The sequence below is a fragment of the Spermophilus citellus genome (assembly GCF_964194105.1).
Source record: "Spermophilus citellus genome assembly, chromosome: 17".
Classification (NCBI taxonomy): domain Eukaryota; kingdom Metazoa; phylum Chordata; class Mammalia; order Rodentia; family Sciuridae; genus Spermophilus; species Spermophilus citellus.
This window is the reverse complement of record NC_138199.1, coordinates 54,357,780-54,382,257: the sequence shown is the minus strand read 5'-3', so window position 1 is coordinate 54,382,257 and position 24,478 is coordinate 54,357,780. Positions and strand designations below refer to the sequence as shown.

Genomic DNA, 24,478 nt, shown 5'->3' with positions numbered 1-24,478 from the left:
GGGAACCCGGAGTCAGCAGTTGGAGGGCCACGCCTTCCCCAGGTGCATATAAAGGATCCCGGGGATTGAGACGCCACAGCATCCTCTCAGCCGCCCTGAGCACCTTTCTCTTCCCTCTGCCGACTTGCTCGCTCGCTCACTCACCTCCTCCTTGGCACCATGACCACCTGCAGCCGCCAGTTCACCTCCTCCAGCTCCATGAAGGGCTCCTGTGGCATTGGTGGTGGCTCCAGCCGCATCTCCTCTGTCCTGGCCGGAGGATCCTGCCGGGCTCCCAGCACCTATGGGGGCCTGTCAGTCACCTCCTCCCGCTTCTCCTCTGGGGGAGCCTGCGGGATGGGGGGCGGCTATGGCGGTGGCTTCAGCAGCAGCAGCAGCTTTGGTGGGGCCCTAGGTAGCGGCTTTGGTGGTGGCTTTGGTGGTGGCTTTGGTGCTGGTTTTGGTGTTGGCGATGGCGGCCTCCTGTCTGGCAATGAGAAGGTGACCATGCAGAACCTCAACGACCGCCTGGCCTCCTACCTGGACAAGGTGCGCGCCCTGGAGGAGGCCAACACCGACCTGGAGGTGAAGATCCGAGACTGGTACCAGAGGCAGCGGCCCTCCGAGACCAAAGACTACAGCCCCTATTTTAGGACCATTGAGGACCTGAGGAACAAGGTGGGTGACTGATGGTTGGGGCATTGAGAGAGAGACTAGGGCTGCAGTGGCCTTGAGTAAATCTCTTGTTGGCAATTCCATTTACAAACAGGGAGACAGAGGTGCCTTTGGAGAGTGGCCAGATAACTGGTGGCAGAGGGTCCCTTTTCAGCATTTCTGTGTCTCAGCTGGGTCTGGAATTCTGCATCTCCATGCAAGAGTTCATTATACTGCATGCTCAATTTCTCAGCTTTGGGTCCAGGATAAGGGTGGTGGGAGATGTGGGTGCATCCTTGTACACCCTGAGCCAAGTGGAGAGGTGTCTTAGCCTGGTTGGGGGAATATAGGGCTTGCCCTGCCAGACAGCTGATCCTCAAGTTTGGAGAGACTCCTTTTGTCCCTCTCTGCTCTTCACCCTTGAGCAGCAGGGTCCTTGACTGACCTCCTGTCCTGTCAACCCCATTCCAGATCATTACTGCCACCATGGAGAATGCACAGCCCATTCTGCAGATCGACAATGCCAGGCTGGCAGCTGACGACTTCAGAACCAAGTGAGCATCCAGCATGATGGGCTGAGGGCAGAGGACAGGGGACAAAGGAGTAGGGCTATCGATCCAGACATCAATCATTGGGAACCTTAAGGAGGGGACCTGAGGCTCTGAACTCTATCTTGCCAGGTATGAGCATGAGCTGGCTCTTCGCCAGACCGTAGAGGCCGATGTCAACGGCCTGCGCAGGGTGCTGGATGAGCTGACCCTGGCCAGAGCCGATCTGGAGATGCAGATTGAAAGCCTCAAGGAGGAGTTAGCCTACCTGAAGAAGAATCACGAGGAGGTGAGGCCATAGCCGGCTTTGGGGTTAGGAGGCTGGTTGGTTGAGTTGCTGGATCTGCCTAGGCCCAGGAGAGGGGTCAGCTGATATGACATCCCCTTCTATCCCTTCCTAGGAGATGCTTGCCCTGAGGGGTCAGACTGGTGGGGATGTCAATGTGGAGATGGATGCAGCCCCTGGTGTGGACCTGAGCCGCATCCTGAATGAGATGCGCGACCAGTATGAGCAGATGGCCGAGAAGAACCGCAGAGATGCTGAGGCCTGGTTCATAAGCAAGGTAAGGCTTGGGTCCTCTGCTCTCCTACAGGAGGACTTCCTAGCTGGGGAGGCTTAGGAGAGCCTCACACCTTTTGCTCCTGTCTTCTATCTCAGACTGAGGAGCTGAACAAAGAAGTGGCCTCTAACAGCGAACTGATACAGAGTGGCCGCAGTGAGGTGACTGAGCTCCGTAGAGTGTTCCAGGGCCTGGAGATCGAGCTGCAGTCTCAGCTTAGCATGGTATGAAGGATGAAGCCCCACTGCAGCCCCCAAGTCACCAGCAGTGGCCACCCCCCCGCAACACCGTCACAATCCAGTCCTATATATTTTTTTTTCCCACCGGTGGAACTGGAGCCACCATAGTATCCATTGTAGAAATGGAGAAATTAAGGTCTAGAATGGTGAAATAATTTTCTCCATGTTATCTGACCTAGCTGGAGTCAAAATCCTTGCATCTCTCAGGAAACGTGCCCAGAGACCTGGAGGGACAGGTGTGAACACCTCTGTTGACTTTCCTCTCCCTTCTCCATTTACAGAAAGCATCCCTGGAGAACAGCCTGGAGGAGACCAAAGGCCGATACTGCATGCAGCTGTCCCAGATCCAGGGGCTGATTGGCAATGTGGAGGAGCAGCTGGCACAGCTGCGATGTGAGATGGAGCAGCAGAGCCAGGAGTACAAGATCCTGCTGGACGTGAAGACGCGGCTGGAGCAGGAGATCGCCACCTACCGCCGCCTGCTGGAGGGCGAGGACTCTCAGTGAGTGGGACCCCCAGTGTCGCCTCACAGCCTCTCAGCCCCCTGCTGTGTCCAGCTCATCTAATGCTCCCGTTCTTTCCCCCACAGCCTCTCATCCTCCCAGCACTCATCTGGCCAATCCTATTCTTCCCGGGAAGGTAAGTTTCCTGGGGATCCTGGGCACTGTGGCCGAGCCCCTCTCTGCAGAGCCCTGGGTCTGCCCAGGAGTCTGCTCAGCTCCCAGAGCCCTTCTCACCTCCGTTCCTCTCTCTCTCCGGCAGTCTTCTCCTCATCCTCTCACCAGATCTGGCCCATCCTCAAGGAACAGAGCTCCTCCAGCTTCAGCCAGAGCCAGAGCCAGAGCCAGAGCCAGAGCTCCAGGAACTGATCTGCCTCTCCCAGAACCTCCTGCCACCTGCAGGCCTCGCCTCCTGGAGGCCTGGGCCAGGACCCTTTCTCCCAGCGCGGCCCCAGCTGTCTCCCTTTCCCTGTGCTGGTGGTGGGCTAATAAAGCTGACTTTCTGGTTGATGCAAACCTGAGTGATCTCTGTGCTTGAGCTGATGGGAGGGACGTTGAAGGTTTCTCCCAGGAACCCTCCTGAGGCCCCATACCCTGAGGGTTGCAGGAAACAACATGTCTCAGAGGAGCTGGAAGGGTCTTCCTAGAAGAGCACCATGCCATGGCGGGATGGGGTGGGTGGGAGACACAGGAAGTGGGGAGGCTTTGGACGTGAGTGGATGGTCTCCTTTGAAGCCTTCCACAGAAGTTCTTTCATTATTCTCCCTAACGACCCTGTGAGGGCTGTTGTGATCAGGCTCATTTTGGGCTTGATAATCCCTGGGATTCAGGGAGGTTAAGTAACTTGGGTAAAACCGTTCAGATAGGAAGTGGCATTTGGAGTTCAAACTCAAGTGTACTTGGCTACAAAGTCCATATCTTTCTCTGACCATCACTTTACCTTTTTAGGTATTTAACCTCAAAGACTGTAAAGCTTGAGCTCTTAGCTCCACCCTTTGTCTCTCTGGTGTTGCAGGGTGGAAGGGAGAACCTTCTGTCTGGAGGATTGTCTTCCCCACTCCATCAGGGCTTTCCTCTTCCTGATTGTCCTGAGCTGTCAACTGAATGCTGACGAGTCCCCTAGGCAATATTTGCTACCCATGTCTTCCTCTTCCTATGGCTACCACCACATTCACAGCTTCTCCCTCTCTCCCTGGAACCAGGCACAGGCTACTATCTGGGGCCTCTTGCTGTCCATCTCTCCCATTCCTGATTTCTACCCAGAGACCTTTCTCACAAGAAGTGGTCAAGCTCCGGATCAAGGATGTCATCAGGACTCCCCACCTTAATAATCCGTGATGGTTCCCTTTTCCTTTGCTACTCAGCTCTTGAGTCTGTCCTGCTGCCTCTCCCTGCCCCATGCCCATGATTCACCCCTTCCTGTCTAATTGCATGGCCCACACCTCTCAGTCACTGTTCCTTCTTCCTGATGTCTTCCATACTTTATAAATTTTAAGTGGGTTTTTTTTTGGGGGGTGGTTTTGGGGATTGAACCCCAGGGTGCTTAACCACTGAGCCACACCCCCAGCCTTTAAATTTATTTTTTGTAGTTGTAGATGGACAGAATACTTTCATTTTATTTGTTTATTTTTATGTGGTGCTGAGGATTGAACCCAGTGCCTCATGGATACTAAGCAAGTGCTCTACCACTGAGCCCCAGCCCCAGCCCCAGCCCCAAACTTTATAATTTTTAAATAAAAAAAACAAAGTTACATATATATAACATCTTAATACTTTTGTGTGTGTGTGTGTGTGTGTGTGTGTGTGAAAAAGAGCCATTTCCAAGTGGACCTCATTTCTAATTTCCTACTTCCCATTTTCAACATAAGCTGTTTATTTTGGTATTTACTTCCTTCCTTATTTATTTTTTTCTGTCAATGGACATAATACCTTTATTTTATTTGTTTTTATTTTTATGTGATGCTGGGGATTGAAGCCAGTGCCTCACTCATGCTGGGCAATCACTCTACCACTGAGCCACAACCCTGGCCCCTTACCTCTTATTTCTAAGTAATAGGAGTATACTACCATTTCTTGATTTTTTAAATGTAGTTTTTAATCACTTGGTTTCCTATGAAGGATGAGGGCTCAGTTCTCATATATTGCATTGTTCCCCCCACTTCGTTTTTTTAAAATATCTTTATTTTTATTCATTTGTTTTTATGTGGTGCTGAGGATCAAACCCAGTGGCTCATGCGTGGGGGACAAACACTCTGCCACTGAACTATAACCCCAACGCCCCCCTACTTCTTCTTAACTTCTCTTCTTCCCACCTCTTAATATATTAATGTTTTTCATTAGTTAAATGTTTAATGTTTACATTGGTATGACTACTTATATATTATTCATAGTGTGGTAGTAGAAGCAAATGTGACTCCATTTTGTTTTGTGACTTCATCCTGTAGAACAACCATGCCAAGTAGAAGGGTCATGACTGGGGCAAGATGTTCTTTTCCTTTTGCTACAGAAACCTTTAAGAACACGGAGCTACCTAATGGGGCATTGTTTCTGTAACTAGGGTAACGGGGCTCTGTTTCTGTAACTGGGGTGACTGGGCTAACTGTGATTGGTTAGGCTTCCCTCCGCTGGACTGCACTCTCCCGCTTCTGTAACCTGGCTTACTTGCATTGGCTGGACCCCCCCCCCCCCGCAACATCCCTTTTGCGGTTTTCAGGCTTGTAAGGAGCGCCCTTGCAATTGTTCGGGGCTGATCAGGGAACAGCTTTATGTTCTGGTCAGCCGCCACCGGTGTGCTTCAATAAAGGCTTGATTCGATTATACGTGAGTGGTCTGGAAGTCAGTTTATGAAACCCCGGGATGAAGCTTTAACTAATAACAATAGTCAAATCATATTTTTTACTATATTGAATTTCCTTGAAATAAATACATATTTTTCAATTTGCTTAGGTTTTCTATGTACCTATCATTCATTTGTCCCCTAACTCATGGCTGGAAGTATGTCTCTTCTTTATGGTATTCCATTAGTATCAGCTTCTTGAAGGTGTCTCTCCCGGAGCCCTGTCCTCCTGCCCCAGTCTTTTCTGAGTGCTCCCCAGGCCTGCTGCCCAACTGTCATCCTAGAATTTCTCTTCACTCTCATCCTGGGCATCTCTTATTTTTTCTGTATTGTATCCATTGTTTTCTGAATTCCATGTCTCCCTGTTTCTCTCCTCCCCCTCTTTTTAAAAAAATATTTTTAGTTGTAGATGGACACAATACTTTTATTTTATTTATTGATTTTTATATAGTGCTGAGGATCGAACCCATTGCCTCATACGTGCTAGGCAAGCACTCTACCACTGAGCCACAACCCCAGCCTCTCTACTCTCCCTCTTAATTTTAGTGAAGCACACCCTGTTCACCAAATCTGCTCCCCAGATCATAGGGTGAATCTTTGACTCAGAAGAACTCAAAATCCCAATATGCAAAGGTAATCACTGGTACCAAGTTTCTTGCTCATAAACACACATAACACACACACACACACACACACACACACGAAATATGCTTATATCTACACATTACAATTCTATCTATAATTACACTGACTGTTCATACCATTTTGCATTCGTTTTTCTTTTTCTACTGGGGATAGAACCCAGGGCCTTGTACATGCTAGGCAAGTGCTCTATCACTGAGTAGCACCCTTGGCATCCATTTTTATTATTACTATAATAGAAACATTTTTCTGTATTATTAAAAGTGCATACATTTCTAATGTTGTTTCCACTGTTTGCTGCTGTCATTGAAAATAGCACAGCAATGATCATATTTCTGCACAACCCTTATACCAATATTTTAGATTATTTCCTTAGGCTAGATTTACAGGAGCATAATTACTAAGTGAGAAGATACAAATGTTTTAAGCTTCTTGATTGGTATTGTGAAATTGATTTTAAATGAAGTTGTGCCAGTCTGCATAATTTGCAAGCAGGCAATGGGAATTTCCAAACATTTACACTGACTGAGCATTGTCTTTTAAATACTTCTTGTGTAAGTTGATTCATGTGTCACTTTTAAAGCTGACATTATGGAAGGCCCTTACACAGGGACATAGACAGGCTTACTACTCAACTCCAGGGCTGGTTCAGATGTTCATGAGTTGTTCAGTAACGAGATGTCAGAACAACCTCTACTTGGGTGCTTTTATTAGTATTATAATAACATATAATATAGTTACCTGTGCCTCTGTCTTCAGAGTGCACACCCTTGGATTACTTAGGCTTGAGTTATTGTTAGAGTTTGTGAAATACTATTTTAGATATATAAATACTATATTTATACTATATATATATATAAATAATATATATAAAAATACTATATTTAGATGGACCCTTGGGAAGCTCCATAAGAGAGGTCCCTGCTTGACAGATGAGAAAACTGAGATCTGTGTTTGTCAGGCTTGCATTATTATAATGAAATTTCAGAGGCTGGTTCTGATAAAGAGGTTTATTTTGACACATGACTGTCAAGGTTCAAAGTAGTAGATTGGGCAGGAGGTGGGTGGGCATTGGTTCAGCCTCAGGTGATGGCCTTCTTGCTGGCAGAGTTCCAAGGTGGTACAGGGCATCACTTGGCAAGAGATGGTGAGTGTATACGCCTATGTTGATGTGCCTGGTCTGTCCCTCTTCTTACCATAGCGTCTCTACCCTAATGATATTATCTAAACCTAACCACTTTCCAAAGATGCTACATACCCCCCAATATCATAGTTGATTAAGTTTATCCCCTTTTGCTACGATGAACATATGACTTTCTTATGACTTTCGGGATCGTACTCATTATGAGTTGTGGGGCAGGGAGATCCTATTCAAATCACAGCAAGCTCTAAAATAATTGAGGGAAAACAAACAAACACAACAACATTCCCAGGGTCTGAAAGCTTGTTAGTAAAACCCCTGAGAGCAAGAGCCATGTTTTTCTTGTTCGTCGCTGTGTCTTGTGTTAATGGAACATTTACCTTTAAATTTTTTTATTTGTTCTTTTAGTTATATATAATATTTGGATTCCTTTAAAGAAGGACAATATCAAAGCAGAAATGTGAGTTTCCATTTCAATAAAGGAACTAACTTTTCCATCTAGGAATGCTTACTGCTTGGATTTCTCAAACTCAGGTTCAAGTCCCAAATCAGACTGCATCTGGCTTTTGACGGCCTTTCCCACTTCTAAAATCCTGGACCCAAGGTGAGGAGATTGAGCATTCCCTCTGTGCCTCGTAACTTGTCTATTTGGAACACATCCTCGGATTCCTTAGGCTTGACTTAGTGTCAGAGTTTGTGAAATACTATTTTAGATAATTGCATGAAGTGCTAAGACAATAACTGGAGTAAGAATTAATGATAGCCCATAAAGTGTATCTGCTGATGTAAATGAATTAGTGGTCAACTCGTAAGGTTTTGCTTTCTTTGGAGCCATTGTTTCTAAGAGCTATAAAAAGCTCAGTGTCTCTCCTGGTGTCTGAGATAAGCAACTGGCTATGATTGCTTTCCCACCACTGCAGCATGTTTAAGACCTTCTGACAGCTCCCTGAAAGACAAATACAAAGGAAACTTTTTGTTTTCTAGTCAACAACAACCCTTAGACAGTACCTTACACACAAGGGGTGCTCAGTCAAGATTTGTGGAGTCAAACCATGGACCTTTGGTTTAGAAGTCTCTGCTCCTTCAGATTTCTGTGAAGTACTGCAAGTACTTCTGTGCATTCCATGTGCCTCTCACTAAGCCAGCACCAGGTAGATGAGAGAGTGAATACCCATTGAGTCCTGGAGGGAAGAAGCCCTATCTACCAGAGCTGAGGCACCAAGCCAATGACTTGGTCCTTCCTCTAATGTGCTAGGTGGGTCACCAACTTGGGCAGGTGTAGCTCCACATTGCCTTTCCCATTACTCAGTGGCCCATGATGGCTTTGTGAGGATGGAGGTGTGGCAAGGCAAAGATGGTGGCTGGGCAGGAGGAGACCCCATTTTTTGACTTCACTCCCTGCTAACACATTGCTGGGCTGCAGGGGTCCCTCTTTCTCCTCCAACTATAAAATTATTGCTTATCAAACAGATATACTTTTTTCCCCCTTAAGCTTTTAGCTACTACATGGAGAGTATGACAACATAAATGATATGTAGAAAAAGAAAACATCCATCCATTGTCTAGTCCCAGAGTTTTTATCCTCCAAGACGATTTTCCAGCCTCATGATGTGGGAATCAATAGCAAAGATGATTTGCTGGTTATTTAGGGGGTTTCATTTAATGTTTAATTCATAGAGATAAAAGGATATACATATGAGGATATTTATTGCTGCATTATTTGTAGAGAGAGAAAATGAAAAGTAAATTTTGTACTGGTAACAAATGGGTTGTATAAATAATGATCCATTTATACCATGGAGTATTAGGTAGTCATCAAGGTCAATAAATTGGACCCATGTCAGATGGCAAGGAGGGATTCCTTCAGGTATTGGGGAGAGAGAAGAGCATATGTAGTATATTGATTTTACTTATGTGAAATAAACAATAACATATTCCTCATTTCTCATTTACATATATTCATATAGTATGTATGTATGTATGTATGATCATATGAACACCAGAAGTATGAACAGATACATATGAAACTATTAACATAGATTGCTTTGAGGTGGGGTGGAAGGATGTGAATGGATGGAACAGGTAGAGGGCTACAGGGATCCAACAGGTAGGGGGCTACAGGGATCCAAGAAAAATAGGAAGAGAAAAAATGGTACACAAACTTTTATACTTATGCATAAAATTGTGCATGCATGTGTATGAATAAAGAAATTAAACAAAAATTGAATATTGGGCTGGGGATATAGCTCAGTTGGTAGAGTGCTTACCTCGCATGCACAAGACACTGAGTTCAATCCCTAGCACCAGAAAAAAAAATTAAACATCAAGATTCAGTTAATTTGTTGAATACCACATCAACTTCCTAGCTAATCTGACCTGTCAATTTTATATTACCATAGCATATATTTTAATTTACTTTGTGCTCAGATAATGATATGATTAGTCTATTAAAAGTGATAACCAAAAGAAAAAAAAATAACTAAAGTAAGATTGTAGTCTCTTGCAAAAAGTGGAGGGTCGAGGCCAATTTAGGTTTGAATTTTGAGGGTGAAGTTGGGAAGATCCTCTCGTTTATGAGTCTTGGTTTCCTCATCGGTAACTTCAGGGTATTAGCGTCTACCTGAAGGGGTCATGTAAGGATTAAAAGTGATAAACGGTAGACAAAACACACAGTAGATACCCAATAAATATTTATTCACTCATTTCCTCTTCTTTGTGACAGTTTTCAAAGGGGCCCAACCCTTTATTGCCTCAGTCAACTCTTGCAGCAGGGCTGGTGGACTGACTCTCAAGGCTGTGCTGGAGCAAACGCCTCTTCCCTGCGTGCTCTCTGTTAGCTCCATTCACCTGACTCATCCCACTAAAAGGGAAGAAAGTGAGGCTCAAGGAGGCTGAGCAACTTACCCTAGGATGTATGGATGGTAGGTAGGGTGTCAGAATGGCTCCCAGGAGGGCAGACCCCTGGCCTCATTTGACTTGATCAGATTTGCAGAGAAATCAAGTTCTAGTGGTAGTTCAGTGAATTCAGCCCAAGTTCACTTAAGACTACTCTGGGGATATAGGTGTTGTGCTGGGCTCTGGGTAGGTGCAGGGCGGTACTACAGGGACAACTCAGGAGCCACCCTGAACTTAAATGAAATACTTCTTATAGTAGGCAGGTAGGGAAGCTGCTCTTTGTCCTCTTTCTCCTGGAGGTGGCTCTAGTGTGTGTGTGGGGGTGGTGACCACGGTAGAGGTTAGTTTCACCTCTAAGCTAGCCCCAGGGAAGAGCTGCTTAAACTGGTTCTGTTCTGTCTACCAAGACTCAACTCAGGGGTGTCAGAAACTTTGTAACAAAAGTGTTACAAACTTCCCTTTTGTACCACCTCTTCCATCACCACTGTTTCTACCACAATCACCACATCCCATACCATTATCACCTCCATCCCCATTGCTACAACGCCACTGCTATACCCAATATCATCACGCCTACCACCCCACTCCATATCATTATTACCACCATTCCACCATCATCACCACCACCACCTCCATTATCTCCCACATGTCTGGGACCCTCACCTCCCACCCCCCCATTGCTCTTTGAAGGGGCTGTTGTCCATGTGGGTTAAGTTGGACGAGGAGTAAACCAAGTCTTTGGACACAAAAGACACCACTCAAGCAGGGAGAGCACGGGGACAGACACACCCTGGGTGTGGCAGCAGAGGGATCCTCTCTGGATACTGACAGAGAAGTCAATTAATAGAATCCTGTTGTTGGGATCCTTTGAAAAAAGACCAGATAATGTGGCCACCCAGTCTTGCACCTTGCCATCAGGGTTCCCATGGGGCTCCCTGGGGGCAGGCAGATCTTGGTTAGGCTGGTGAAGCCTGGGTAGCTTCTGGATGCAGCCTCCACTTCTGTCCACCTGGATGGTCTCCTCTTATCACTGGGGCCACCAACTCTTCTCCTCCTTCTTCCAATCTGGTTTCCCTCTTTCACTGGGAAGCAGGGTTGCTTTGCTTTTTGCTTGCTTCTCCTAGTCTATTGTTTAATGGTTTAAACTGCAAGGCCCATCAACATGCTGGAGCTGCCTTATATTGGCTCTTGAGAGCCAAGGTTCAAATTTCAGGAATTTTTGCAAGCTGACTGTTAAACACAGCCAGCATTTAACCATTAAATTCTATAAGCTTAAGGTTAATTAAATTACACCGAGAACAAAGGTAATACATAAAGCCCATTACTTCCAGCTTATTTTACTACATTTACTACACCTGTGCTCTCCAGGTTACTTATAATTATTTTATTCCAGATGATGGATATTCTATATACTGGTGTGTTACTGTACATCTCTCCCCAACTCTGTGTTAAGTGACTTCACCTCGATTGGTTGAAGTTGGCCATGGTGGGACTATTTACACCATGAAAATAATAAACACTATTATCAGAGCTTGATTTATTGATTGTTTAGACTTAAGAACATGATAAAGTTGGCCACTAAGTGTCCAGAAGTGTTTGGAGCTTGGTGCCCACAGAAGGCAAGCTCTGATGCTGCCAGATTCAGGGTATTTGGATTTTTAGGGCTGCTTGGCACTTTTGGGACACCCACACATTTAGCAGTGGCTGGAGGAGAATTCCAGGAGGCAGGAGCTGCAGGAGACACTGGCTCTTGGTGCCCGAGGCCCAGGGAGGCCTCCTCTTGAAGTCTGAAGATAGCCCTTCTCACAGAAAGGTTGTTAGGATTCAACGAGATACTGAGTTCCTGGCACAGCAGGAGCTCCGTATACTGAAGCTTCTCCGTCTCTTCTGATTCTATGAAGACCGTCTTCTGAGACCTTAGGAGATGCTTGTGTCTGTCCTATCAGATGTGCCTCCAGTTAGTGAGAGTTTTATATTCCATGTTTCCCTTTTTATCTTGGCTGCTAGGAAGCCCAGAGCTGAGTGTCAGGTATAGTTAGCCTTCTTCTTCCCTGTAACTATCCCCATCCCACAACTTGGGATGACTGCTTGGATCATAAGAGTTGGGTCAGTTCTGTGCCCCCTTCTTTTGATACCAGGCACTTCTTGGTCATGAGTCAGGGGGGACATGTATACTTGCTGGGTTAGTCATAGGAATCCAGCCACTGACCATACTGAGCCATGCAGAAGGCTTTCCTGTGATTTTTCAAATTTAAGTTAATCCTCTCTGGGTTTAAGCTGAAGGATGAGCTTAGGACTGCCTTGTAGGTGCAGCTGGATGTGTGCAAATAAAGTTAAGAGAAAGAGCAAGGCAGAGGTGTCTGTGTAAGTGTGTGTGTGTGTGTGTAGAGGGTGGATGCAGTGGGCCTCTCCCTGTGGCAGTCTTGTGCCCCCTTTTCCCTGTTTTGGTGATGAGAGCCAATGAATCTCCTCTTTTAGAAGTTAATTCATGTTGGTTTTCTGTTGCTTGCAACCAACACGTGTTCATCAATATACTCTGTTTCCCCAGTTTTTCTTTCTTTCTTTCTTTTTTCTAAGCTAATTTCATTTCTTTAATTTTAACCAAACTCTTGATTTATCTTCTACTCTTGATGGATAGCTTTAGTTTTATGATAGAATATGTCTTTTTTCCTAAGCCAAGCCCTCTTTTGGAACCAGGGGACATAAAAGTATTGCAGATATTGCCTCCATTGCCCCCAGAGTCAAGGCTGGAGGAGAAGAACCAGCTCTGGCTGATGATGGGTGATCTAGGGGCCCTTCTTGGTCTCAGGACTACATGAGAACTGAGCTCCTGCCTCCTCAGCCCCTAGTCGAGGTCAAGGGAAGCCAGCACTGGGCCCCCAGCCTCAGAGGATCGTGTGCTTTTTCCTCTTACGTCCTGCTGACTCTTCCTCAGCAGGGTCCCACAGACTCCATCCTGGCCAGGTTATTACAGACCTAGATCATCACTGATGGCCTCCGAGCTCTCCCCCTGGCCTCTCTGCCTGTTCTCCCTCCATCACTCCAGAGGCCAGCCCTGTTCAGGACTCTTCTTTGTTCTCTACCTCAAGATCTTTGTCTGAATTTTGATACCTGTTCTCTTTTGCGCTCACCCCTACCTCCATGGGTTGAACTATAGGGCTTGATTTAAGGATTTTTTTTTTTTTTAAATCAAACACTGACTTTGCACCAAGCTCCTTGGCAGCCACTCACTCTGAATTATCTACTCCTCTTGATGCCCCTGCCAGGTGGGAACTGTCTTCATGCCCATGTGGCAGGACACTGAGGCATGGGGGCTGCGGTGGCTTGTCAAGGTCTCAGGTCTGTTTGGGGGTGGAGTCTAGACTTGAACCACAGTCTTCTGGACAGGGGAGGTCCTGCTTCTTCCCCAGTTGTGACACCTCTCTGTCCAGGAAGCGGGGTGGGCTGCAAGATCCTGGAGCTCTGAAGCCTCTGACTGGTGGAAACAACTCCTTTCATTTCTACCCTTGAGGCTCCCGAGACTTGACATGGCTACTTTCTCTGTGTCCTTGTCCCTCCATCCTGGCCTCAAAAAGACTCCTGACCCAGCTCTTCTGACCTAAGTGCTGACTCTTGGGTGACTCATCTGCTGAGGCCTGGAGTTCCCACAGCCATGCCCCCAGCTGGGAATGCCCTCCCCACTCCACCCTTCAGGCCTCTTCCTGCTTTCAAACCTGAGTCAAAGCACCCTTTCCAAGAAGCTTCTGAGTGCTACCACCCTACTCTGCTGCTCCTCAGCTCTGGGATCCCCTGAGCCTATGGGATAGAGAAAACCCTGGGCTTGGTTACCCTCTACCATTGGACTGGCTGGACAGGGCAAGGGCTGTGCCTTCCTCACCAGACCCGAGTCATCACCAGGCACCTACTATGTGAGAGATTCTGTGACTCCCTAAGGCATGGCGTAGAATAATGATGGGGGCTCAGATCACAGAGGCAGTGGGAGGACAGAAGGAGAGAAAAGTGACATGAAGTGCTGGGGTGGGACTTCCTGGGAGAGGAGAGGTCTGAGCCAACACCATCCTTTACCTGGATAATGGTGAGTCCTCCCTACCAGTTTTCCTTCTTCTGCCCATCCCCTCAAGTGTGTGCCACGAGATACCACAGTGACCTTTGGAAACATACCCAACAGCATCACTGCCCAGCTTAGAGCCCTTCAGTAGCCCCAATGTTGTCAGGATGAGGTCTGAGATCCTCAGTGCCTTCCTATCAGGGGCCGGGCAGTGGCAGCCATATTTAACTGTTTGGAGTTCCCATCAGACCTGTTTAACACCTGTTCGTCTCTGCTCAGGGGCTTCACTGAGCAAAGGGGATATCTTTTCCTCTTTTTTGGCTTACTTAGTATCCATTCATCTTCAAGGTTCAGTTGGTTAAGAGCTCCTCTTGGATGCTTGGGCTGGGCTGCCTGCCCTTTCTCTGAGCTCCATTCATCCCTCAACACCTGCCCACCCATCATCCACCTTCCTTTTAGTTATCCCTCTGTCCATCCACCCATCCATCCATCCATTATCATTTCTTCCTTCCAGCCATTCATTCATCTGCTCCCTTGTCCATCTACCATCTTTCTTTCCATTTACCCAACCATCTGCCCAATTACCCTCCATTCATCGATCTACCACGCATCCATCCATCTGGTAACCCATCATCCATCCATCTACCCATCCATCCATCTATTCATCTACTTTTCCACATTCCCTTGCTTTACCCCCATTTTTCCTCTTTCTCCTTGACTCCTCACCCTCTCCCACCCTGTCCTTCCTTCCTTCAATGAGCACCTGCTTTATGCCACATAGTCTTCAGAAATCACATCTTAAGCTATGTGTTGAGCAGAGACTTTGTCCTAAAGAAGGTGAGGGATTTGGGTAGGAAGAGAGGACAGATGTGGACATTTAGTTAGAGGCTAGGAGATGGATGGGGATGTAGGGTTCAGTGAAGAGACTGACCTGTTGAGGATGGGACTTGATTTACTGGGGAGGGGTGCAACAGGGTAATGGGCTGGAGAATTTAAACTGTATTTTTCCTCTACTGGGGACCAAGGGAGGGGTTGTGAACTAATCTGTTGCTGGTTTTTATCCACCTGACTATTTATGTTTTTTTTTTTTTTTGGTACTGGGGATTGAACTCAGGGCACTTGACCACAGAGCCACATCCCCAGTACTATTTTGTATTTTATTTAGAGACAGGATCTCAGTAAATTGCTTAGCGTCTTGCTTTTGCTGAGGCTGGCTTTGAACTTGAAACACTCCTGTCTCAGTCTCCCAAACCACTGGGATTACAGGCGTGTGCCATTGTGCCTGGCTCTCCATGTTCTTAACAACATGAATGTCACTCTGGGGTGCAGACACAGCACATAATCTCACCCTGCCTAGCTCAGAGCCCTGGTGATACTGTTAAATATTTTTCGCTTTTGAAGGAGACTGTGCTGTGGGACTTTGGACATGTCCCTTCCCTTTTCAGATTCTCATATTTTCCCCTTATAAACTTATGACATTGATCTAGATGATTGCTGAGGCCCTTTTGGCTCTGAATTTTGGGGACTTTCTAGCAGGAGGTGAACTGTCATTTGAAAGCGAAGGTGGAATCCAGGCAAAGTGGGGCTGAATCCTGAGTATCATCTTGTTGTGGACACTGAGAAGCTCCTTGACACCTGGGCCTCTGTCATCTACACGGTGGGATGATTAGCTCTTGGTCCACTAGCTTTTACAGCATAGCTAAGAGGCTCAGACCAGGCCATGGACATTGAAACACTTAGCTTGGCCTGCCTGTTGTCATACCAGACTCTGACGTGGACGCTTGGCCCAGATGGGCAGGCTGGCCTGGGAAAGCAGTGGGTGGCAGAACTCTCTAGGGAAAAGGGGACTGCAGGGCCTCAGAAAGGTGCTCTAGGCTTTCAGTGAACTCCCGTGCCTGCAGTCCTGCCTGCTCACCTGTTCCTTGTCCCTACCCTAGCCCTGCCCTCTGGGAACTGAGGCTGCTTAGGCCCCAGACCATTATCCCTGCAACTGACAGTCCTGAGTGCTAGGAGGTTTTACCCCCTCTATACAAGAAGCCTGAGGCTTGGAGGAGAGAGGGGTGGCCAGAGTGAAGGGGGCCAGCAGAAAAGGAAAGAAGCCCAGTTCTGGGAAGACCCGGGGGGTCTAGGGACAACAATTTGTCACTCAAGTTTGAGCCTTTCTGGACCTCAGACTTCCCTCCTGGGGCATGGGGAGGACCTTGACTACCCACTTCTTCCTGAAAGGACTCTCAAGGCCTAGAAAAAGACTCCAGGCAGTGGTGATTAGAGAGACACTTGGTGTCTCTCCAAGGAAAGCCAGTATGGCATGTCCTAGGCAGGCCCAGGAGAGGGTGTGAGGACACCCAGTCTGGCTTGGGGGTTAGAGGAGGGAGCAAGAGAGTTCTTTTTCTAGGTCTGTAACTCCAAGTCTCTCCTGGAGGCACAGTCCTTCAAAGAGTCCAGAATCAATAAGGTTCTTTTTTTTTTTAAAAATATTTATTCTTAAGTTTTAGGCAAACACTATATCTTACAGTTATGTGGTGCTGAGCATTGAACCCAGTGCCTCATGCATGCTAGGTGAGCACTCGACCACTGAGCCTCAGCCCCAGCCCTCAATAAGGCTCTTGAGCCCACTGGGAAACACATAATTTAGTGGGTGAAAGTTGGAGGAGAAATGGAATTTGTTACTGGCTTTCAAGTATCTTCCTCAAGGTATTTCTTAGGGAAAAATAGAAACTTCATAGTGGACAATCCTAGCAGATGTCACCTTAGCCCAGTGAACATGGTCAACGTCACCGCAATAAGACACATCAACATATCTTTTCTATATGACTGAATAGGAGGAATAAGAAGGACCCAACACTATTTCTATGGGTTTCTTGCTAGAATGAATAACTTTAGTCTGAGCATGAGCAAACAACAGGAAAACTCAAACTGAGGGATGTTGTACAGGATAAAGGATCTTTAAAAGCATCAAGGTCATGAAAGACCAGGAAAGACAGAGGAGCTGTCACAGTTTGAAGGAGACTAAGGCGATATGCCAGCCTAAAACAATGTAGGATCCCAAATCAGATCCTGTAACAGAAAGGGAACATCAGTGGAAAACTGGCAAAATCTCAGGAAAGACGGTAGTTAATTAATGACATTGTGCCAATGCTAATTTACTGGTTGTGAATATTGTACAATGCTTATGGAATATGTTATTAGGGGAAGCTGGATGAAGGGTACAGATAAACTCTTTATACATTGACATTTATACATTGACACTTTTTCTGAGAATTTAAAATTATTTCAAAATTCAAAATTAAAGGCACCCCCTGCCCCCCCCCCCGCCCCATGAGCAGTTATCTATTTGTGAAGTAGCCAGAGAAATTAGTGGGAAGGAAAGATGCAGTTCTGAGAATCCTGCCCCTCCCTGCTGCCCAGTCTCAAAGCTACTTTGAGTTGAGCTCAAAGTAGCTTCCAAAAATCTTCCAGATTGGCCCCACCCACATCTTATCATAACCATCGCCACCAACTTTTAGACTGTGGCGATAGTTATGTCTGAGGGCTGAGGCTGTCTCCCTCAGACAGGGTTTCTCTTTCCTTAGGATGCCACCCCCTAGTGCCCAGCCCGATCCCTGGCACACAATGCGGGCTGTGTTGGGGGCTGCCTGGCCCTGCCTACTTCACCTGTTTGGATTGGCATGGGTCTCCCCCCAGTGGTATGGTGCTGGGAGACTCACTAACCACAAGAGGCACCGCCCCAGGCTCTTCCTTCACTTTCTTCCTTTCTGGGCAGGCTGGGGGAGGGGCAGGTAATGGCACCCACACAAAGCCTGCCTAGAAGTGGGGAGTCCTCTAGGCCCCAGCAGACAGAGCTCTCTGAGATCCACTAAGCCTTTAACCCCTGCTGCTCCAGAAAACTGCTTCTCAAAACTGCCAGGAGCACCAGGGGAAGGGATGGGATTATGGTGTCTTCTGATCCCTTCCTGGCTGGGCCCATGGCAGGTCCTTGATCAATGAGTCCACGCTGTCTGCTGGCCTCAGTGTATTCCATGCTGAGGATCCACAGTCCAGAGTGAGGAGGGTGGGCAGATGCCCTCTCTGAGAATGTGTATGTGGATTCATCTGTCATGGCTTCCCTTCATCTTTATTGTTTAGATCCCCCCTGGAAGAGGAGGAGGAGGAGGAGGAGGAGGAGGGGGAGGAGGGGGAGGAGGAGGAGGAGGGAGTTTCCATTGAATTGGATGAAGGGGGAAGCTGAGCTTTCCTGTGTCCTCACCTGGGTGGGGGGTGTTTGTCTCCATGACTTCTTGCAGAGAGAGAGAGAGAGAGAGAGAGAGAGAGAGAGAGAGAGAGAGAGTGTGTTAGGGTGGTAGGTCACTGAGGAAGCTGTTACTGGGCTCTGCACCCTTCTCCAGCTCCTTGGATCTCTCTGGATGCTGCATTTTTCTCCAGTGAGGGCACCCCACCCCAACCCTAAACCAATAGCAACATGCCTCCCAACAAAGGCATCTGTGCCCAAGCCAAAACCCCTGCTGCCTCTCACTGGGGAAATTGCAGGGCTGGGCCCAGGTGGGGGGGACCATTCTCTGGAAGGAGATTAGGAACGTCTGTCAGGGGCGGGTGGAGCAGGGTGGGGCCCTGGCTTACTCACATCCTCGAGAGTCCTTGGCACTGCAGATTTGGGGAGCCCTCAGCCTCAAGAGTCTGTCTCGGCATCGTCTTCTGAACTCTTAAGCCTTATAGGGGGTGGGTCTCCTTGAATTCTGCTCTGGTGGCAGTGGAGGTGGGGTGGGGATGGCAGGAGTCTGTGCTTCCTTCCTGGGAGCAGTTGATCGTAGGAAGAGCCCCGGAGCCTCCAGCGGGGGCTGTTGGGGCCTGTCTGGGGAGATGGGATGCGTCAGGCAGCCCCAGACACGACCACATTCCTCCCAACATGCCTGCCGGGGTCCGTGGGGCTGAGGGGCTGGCAGGAAGACAGGTGGGGCTGGAAGGGGCTGCTTTGGGAAGTTGGTGGCGAGAAGTGGGATCGCTGAGGTCTAGGTATACAAACCTCTAAGGCAGAATCAAATGAACTCCTGGAAATGTCCCCTGACCATTAGGGTCTCAGGAGTCAGGGACCCTCATGTCCACTCTGGCCACACCCTTGGCACAGTCCTGCTCTACTCCAGGTGCCTGCATTCCTCCCGAACACACCTATTGTGTCACTTGAGCGAGGAGCTCAAGTGAGGGTGCCTGAGGCAGACCCCTGCCCCTATCCGGGCTGTCCTGAGCAGTCTCCCGGGGCTGGAAGCAGAGAGAGCTCCTCAAGGCCTGTTCCAGGGGTGCTGCCTCGCCCCCTTACCAGAGTTTGCCACGCTCAGTTTACATACGTTGTCCCATTGGATCCTCAGACTTGACGGCAGCAGGCACAGTGGATGATATTGGCTCCCACTTGGCAGAAGAGCAGCTGGGGGCCCAGAGGAGTGTCCCGCCCTGGCTCACACAGGTGGAAATGGCAGAGCCAAGACTCACCTGTCTCCGTGCTTTTCCCCTGATGTCTCTGGCTGAGCCCATGAGGCTTCCTGCCTTTGACCCGATTGAGCAGCCAACGCCAGGGGCCTGTCCGCTGATGTGTGGCAGATGTGATCCCCTCCCCTCAGGAAGGATGTGGAGACCTGCCAGGGTTTCCCTTCATGGGGGAGTTGAGGGGCAAGTCTGCACCACCTGACTGGCTGGGGATGTTTCAGGGATGTGATAGGTTTTTGAGCACAGCCAGCCCAGCACTGCACATGTCTTGTTTTCTTTAATAGGTGGTAATGGTGAGGGTGGCACGTCTGGATCCCAGGCGACTTTGCCTTGCTGGTGTTCCTCCAGCCAGGTGTCAGTCAGCTGCAGTGGTGGTCTTCCTGTCTGTGGAGGAGAAGGGCCCAACCAGGTAATAAGGAATGTATCAGTTCACCAGGTTTATGGTGGAGAACGACTCTGCTCTCTGTCACCCTAGCTGAGCCCAGCACGCGGGTTCCTGAGGGCTGCAGCTCCCAGGGCTCGATGGGAAAGTGTAGCCTGCAGGCCCACACCTCCCCCTGTGAATCACACCTGGCGGGACAAGAAAGCCCAAAACACCCCAAACAATGAGTTTCCAGTAAAATATGACCGACATGACGAGGCGGAGGAGAGGAGGGATCTAACTGGGAGTTGGCCCTGGCTCGTGCGTGATGAAAGCCCAGGGGGATGGAGGATGCCAGGCCCGCCCCCTACTCATGAGTATAAAGCTCTGGCATCCTCTCAGCTGCCCTGAGCACCTTTTTCTTCCCTCTGCCGACTCGCTCGCTCGCTCGCTCACTCACCTCCTCCTTGGCACCATGACCACCTGCAGTCGCCAGTTCACCTCCTCCAGCTCCATGAAGGGCTCCTGTGGCATTGGTGGTGGCTCCAGCCGCATCTCCTCTGTCCTGGCCGGAGGATCCTGCCGGGCGCCCAGCACCTATGGGGGCCTGTCAGTCACCTCCTCCCGCTTCTCCTCTGGGGGAGCCTGCGGGATGGGGGGCGGCTATGGCGGTGGCTTCAGCAGCAGCAGCAGCTTTGGTGGGGCCCTAGGTAGCGGCTTTGGTGGTGGCTTCGGTGGTGGCATTGGTGCTGGCTTCGGTGGTGGCTTAGGTGGCTTTGGCGGTGGTGATGGGCTCCTGGTGGGCAGTGAGAAGGTGACCATGCAGAACCTCAACGACCGCCTGGCCTCTTACCTGGACAAAGTGCGCGCCCTGGAGGAGGCCAACACCGACCTGGAGGTGAAGATCCGAGACTGGTACCAGAGGCAGCGGCCTGCTGAGACCAAAGACTACAGCCCCTATTTTAAGACCATCGAGGACCTGAGGAACAAGGTGGGTGTATTGGGCAGCAGGAGGAACCATTCCAGTTACCTCCCTCTGAGCATAGTAGAGGCCTTAGGCCATGAGCACCATTAGATTTGTAGACAGGACAAACTTCCACCCCAGATATCTTCATCGGAGGTCCTGGACACCCCAAACAGAGCTGATGAGTGAGAAGAGGGTCTCCCCTCCCCCACCTTGCTCATACCTTTCTGGGCTCCAGTCTTCAGACTGTGTGAGACCCGTGTTTCCTACCCTTACATTTTGCAAAGGAAGAAGTTGAAGCTTTGAGAGTTCATGTGACTGCTGAAGAGCAAAGTCATGGCAGAGCCCAGATGATAGCCCTCGCACCCCACCTTCTAGTATAGCTCAGGAGACAGCTACCTGTTCTCCAGAGCAGGGGAGGAGCGAGGCTGTAACGGGACGAGGCTAGACACCCAAACCGCTCATTAGCTCATTAGTCTGAGCTGTGGCTGCTGCCGCCCATGAGCCTTGGCACCGTGTGACCTCTCTATAGTCAGGCGGGGATTAAAAAACCCACAGCCTCCAATCATGGTCCACATATGTGCCCTGCCCAAGAGGAAGCCTGGTGGGCTTGTGCCATCTGCCTCCAGTTCCCCTCTACCCACCCCCTTGAACCCTTCTTGCTGAACCTGCTTGGCTCTGGTGCCTTGCACAGATTAAGGACAATTGAGGGAAGGAACTTCCAGCTTGGGGTTCCATCTAATTTCTTTTTATTCCCCTGCTTCCTGTTTTTCTAATCCTCTATGCTAGTTGGGTCTCATCTCTTGGTAAAATCCCACTTGAGGTCCCATGCCCTGTGGACTTGAAACGGAATGTGTGTGCTGCCGAGGGCTGGCAGGGTGGCTTATGCCAAGAGGAGAATCCAGAGCATGAAGAGGGTCTAGGGAGCGGAGGGGGGAACTCAAGCCCTGAGACCTGCCTTAGGTTCTGCGACAAGTCAGTGACAGCACTGGGACCAGAACCTCAGGGATTTTGATTCTAGGGCCAGGACTCTTTCTACCTCCTCTGATGGTCATGAGCCAGTTTTGGGCCAAAGCCTGATTACTTGGGGTTGCCCTTTAGACCATTATGATAAAGACTTTTGGGGAGGAAGGGGACCAGGCAAGGGTAGGAGAGTAAAGGCCAATGTAGGCTGCAGTGACCTCTGACTACGGATGTCCATCTGAAAACTGACCTGTTCCCTTCCTATTCTGCAGATCCTCACAGCCACTGTGGACAATGCCAATGTCCTCCTGCAGATTGACAATGCTCGCCTGGCCGCTGATGACTTCCGCACCAAGTGAGTTTGCAGTGGTGGCTCAGAATGTCCAATCTTCCCAGGGTGGGGTATTTTTGGATCAGTGTTTCCTAAACACAGTTGACTAGTGCCCGTGGGGCACTTGTAAAAGTACGAGACTCCTGGGCCCCACCCTTGGAATTTTGGTTCAGTTATTTGTAATAGGTTGCCTGGGTGATTCTGATCCACAGCCAGGTTCAGGAAGCACGGTTTCAGGGAGAGGAAGGAACTCCTTCTTTCCCACCTACCCCTGAAGTGCAGCAGATAATTATATTTGGAAGCTTTGAGTCTTATTTGTTGACTGAAGTTAGAAGCACCTCCCTCCCTAAATTCTGCAGCATAATGAACTGTCTTATTCCCAGGATCCCAGGAATTTTCAGATCTGAGCAATCAATGGGCACTGTGTCTAAGATTGGCTTCCCACACCACCCACCGGGTGCCAGCTCTGGGAAGAAGCTGCAGGGAAAGAGAACAAAGCTCTCAGTGTGACCAGGATGGGTACCTCATTCCTTTTCTTTTGGGTCATTCTAGGTATGAGACAGAGTTGAACCTGCGCATGAGTGTGGAGGCCGACATCAACGGCCTGCGCAGGGTGCTGGACGAGCTGACCCTGGCCAGAGCTGACCTGGAGATGCAGATCGAGAGCCTGAAGGAGGAGCTGGCCTACCTGAAGAAGAACCATGAAGAGGTGGGAGCTGAATGGAAAATCCAGCTTTAAGGAATGGCTGGAGAGAAGAGATGGAATTGAGATGATGGGAGGGCAAGGTTCAGGTGACCTGGCACTAGAGACCCCCAATCAGCAGCTGTCATGAGGCTCCTGACTGTGAACTCTTCTCTGTTTTTTCAGGAGATGAATTCTATGAGAGGCCAGGTGGGCGGAGATGTCAATGTGGAGATGGACGCAGCCCCTGGTGTGGACCTGAGCCGTATCCTGAACGAGATGCGCGACCAGTACGAGAAGATGGCGGAGAAGAACCGCAAGGATGCCGAGGAATGGTTCTTCACCAAGGTGGGTGTCATTTGGAGAGGAAGGGACCCAGACCACCAGCCTTCTGAGGCCTTCTGGTGCGAATGTTGTTCTCTTTTCTGCAGACAGAGGAGCTGAACCGCGAAGTGGCCACCAACAGTGAGCTGGTGCAGAGCGGCAAGAGCGAGATCTCCGAGCTCCGGCGCACTGTACAGAACCTGGAGATCGAACTGCAGTCCCAGCTCAGCATGGTAGGAATGCTGCAGGCATGGGGTGGGCACAAGATGTCAGAGAGGGAATGGCCTTCCTCAATGATCCCTGATCCTCTTTCCCTTCCTCACAGAAAGCATCCCTGGAGAACAGCCTGGAGGAGACCAAAGGCCGCTACTGCATGCAGCTGGCCCAGATCCAGGAGATGATTGGCAGCGTGGAGGAGCAGCTGGCACAGCTGCGCTGCGAGATGGAGCAGCAGAACCAGGAGTACAAGATCCTGCTGGACGTGAAGACGCGGCTGGAGCAGGAGATCGCCACCTACCGCCGCCTGCTGGAGGGCGAGGATGCCCAGTGAGTGCCCAGCCCTTCCCCTAGTTCGCGCCCCTATAGTTCACCCCCACCCCCTACAGTGTCTAATGGTCTTTCTCCTTTGTCTTCACAGCCTCTCTTCCTCCCAGTTCTCTTCTGGCTCTCAGTCATCCAGAGATGGTAAGACCTTCCTTTTCATCAAATCTGGGCTCAAGACCACCCCAGGTCCCCGAGCAGGTCTAGGGCATAGATTAAGAGCTTCTCAAAGGGTGGAGCTATAGTGTTCTTACCCAGTATCTGTTGAGAATCCATTTGGGTAGAAGAAGTCATTTTCTAACCCTCTTAGGGCTAGCAGCCTTGACTCCTATCTTATAATTCTCCCACCCTATGTCCAGGCAGACCCCATGGTTATGCGGTCAGCACCATGGACAGCAAACAAGTCTCCTTCCATCCAAAACCCGTCCAGTGGGGTCTATTTGGACTGAACTAGCTGGGTCTGAATTATTAGGAAGCTTCAGTCTGAGGACACAGACTCTGTCAATGACCTTAAGGAACCCTAGTCTGAAACGATTGGATGGTATCAGTGCTTAGCCAACAGCAGTGAGTGAATGAATGATCAGGGGAGAGGGCAGTAGGGAGATAGTTCATGTAAGTCCCAACTTCTTGGCCTCTCCACTCCTGATTTGTCCACTGCCTGTTCACCTCTGCTAATGCCCTATCTCCTTCTTCCTCAGTGACCTCCTCCAGTCGTCAGATCCGCACCAAGGTCATGGATGTGCACGATGGCAAGGTGGTGTCCACCCACGAGCAGGTCCTTCGCACCAAGAACTGA

General features: G+C 49.2%; 1 protein-coding gene across 1 annotated transcript; it reads left to right on the top strand.

The window, feature by feature from the left end:
- Positions 1 to 34: 34 nt before the first annotated feature.
- Positions 35 to 24,478, top strand: LOC308636345 (uncharacterized protein; the record flags this gene model as incomplete). Its single annotated transcript, XM_081271760.1, has 17 exons — positions 35 to 657; positions 1,105 to 1,187; positions 1,314 to 1,470; positions 1,583 to 1,744; positions 1,840 to 1,965; positions 2,262 to 2,482; positions 2,570 to 2,619; positions 2,743 to 2,829; positions 19,866 to 19,926; positions 20,281 to 20,869; positions 22,078 to 22,160; positions 22,689 to 22,845; positions 23,005 to 23,166; positions 23,250 to 23,375; positions 23,468 to 23,688; positions 23,780 to 23,826; positions 24,381 to 24,478. Exons 1-17 carry the CDS (start codon positions 160 to 162, stop codon positions 24,476 to 24,478), a joined length of 2,928 nt encoding a protein of 975 aa, XP_081127886.1. The 5' UTR covers positions 35 to 159.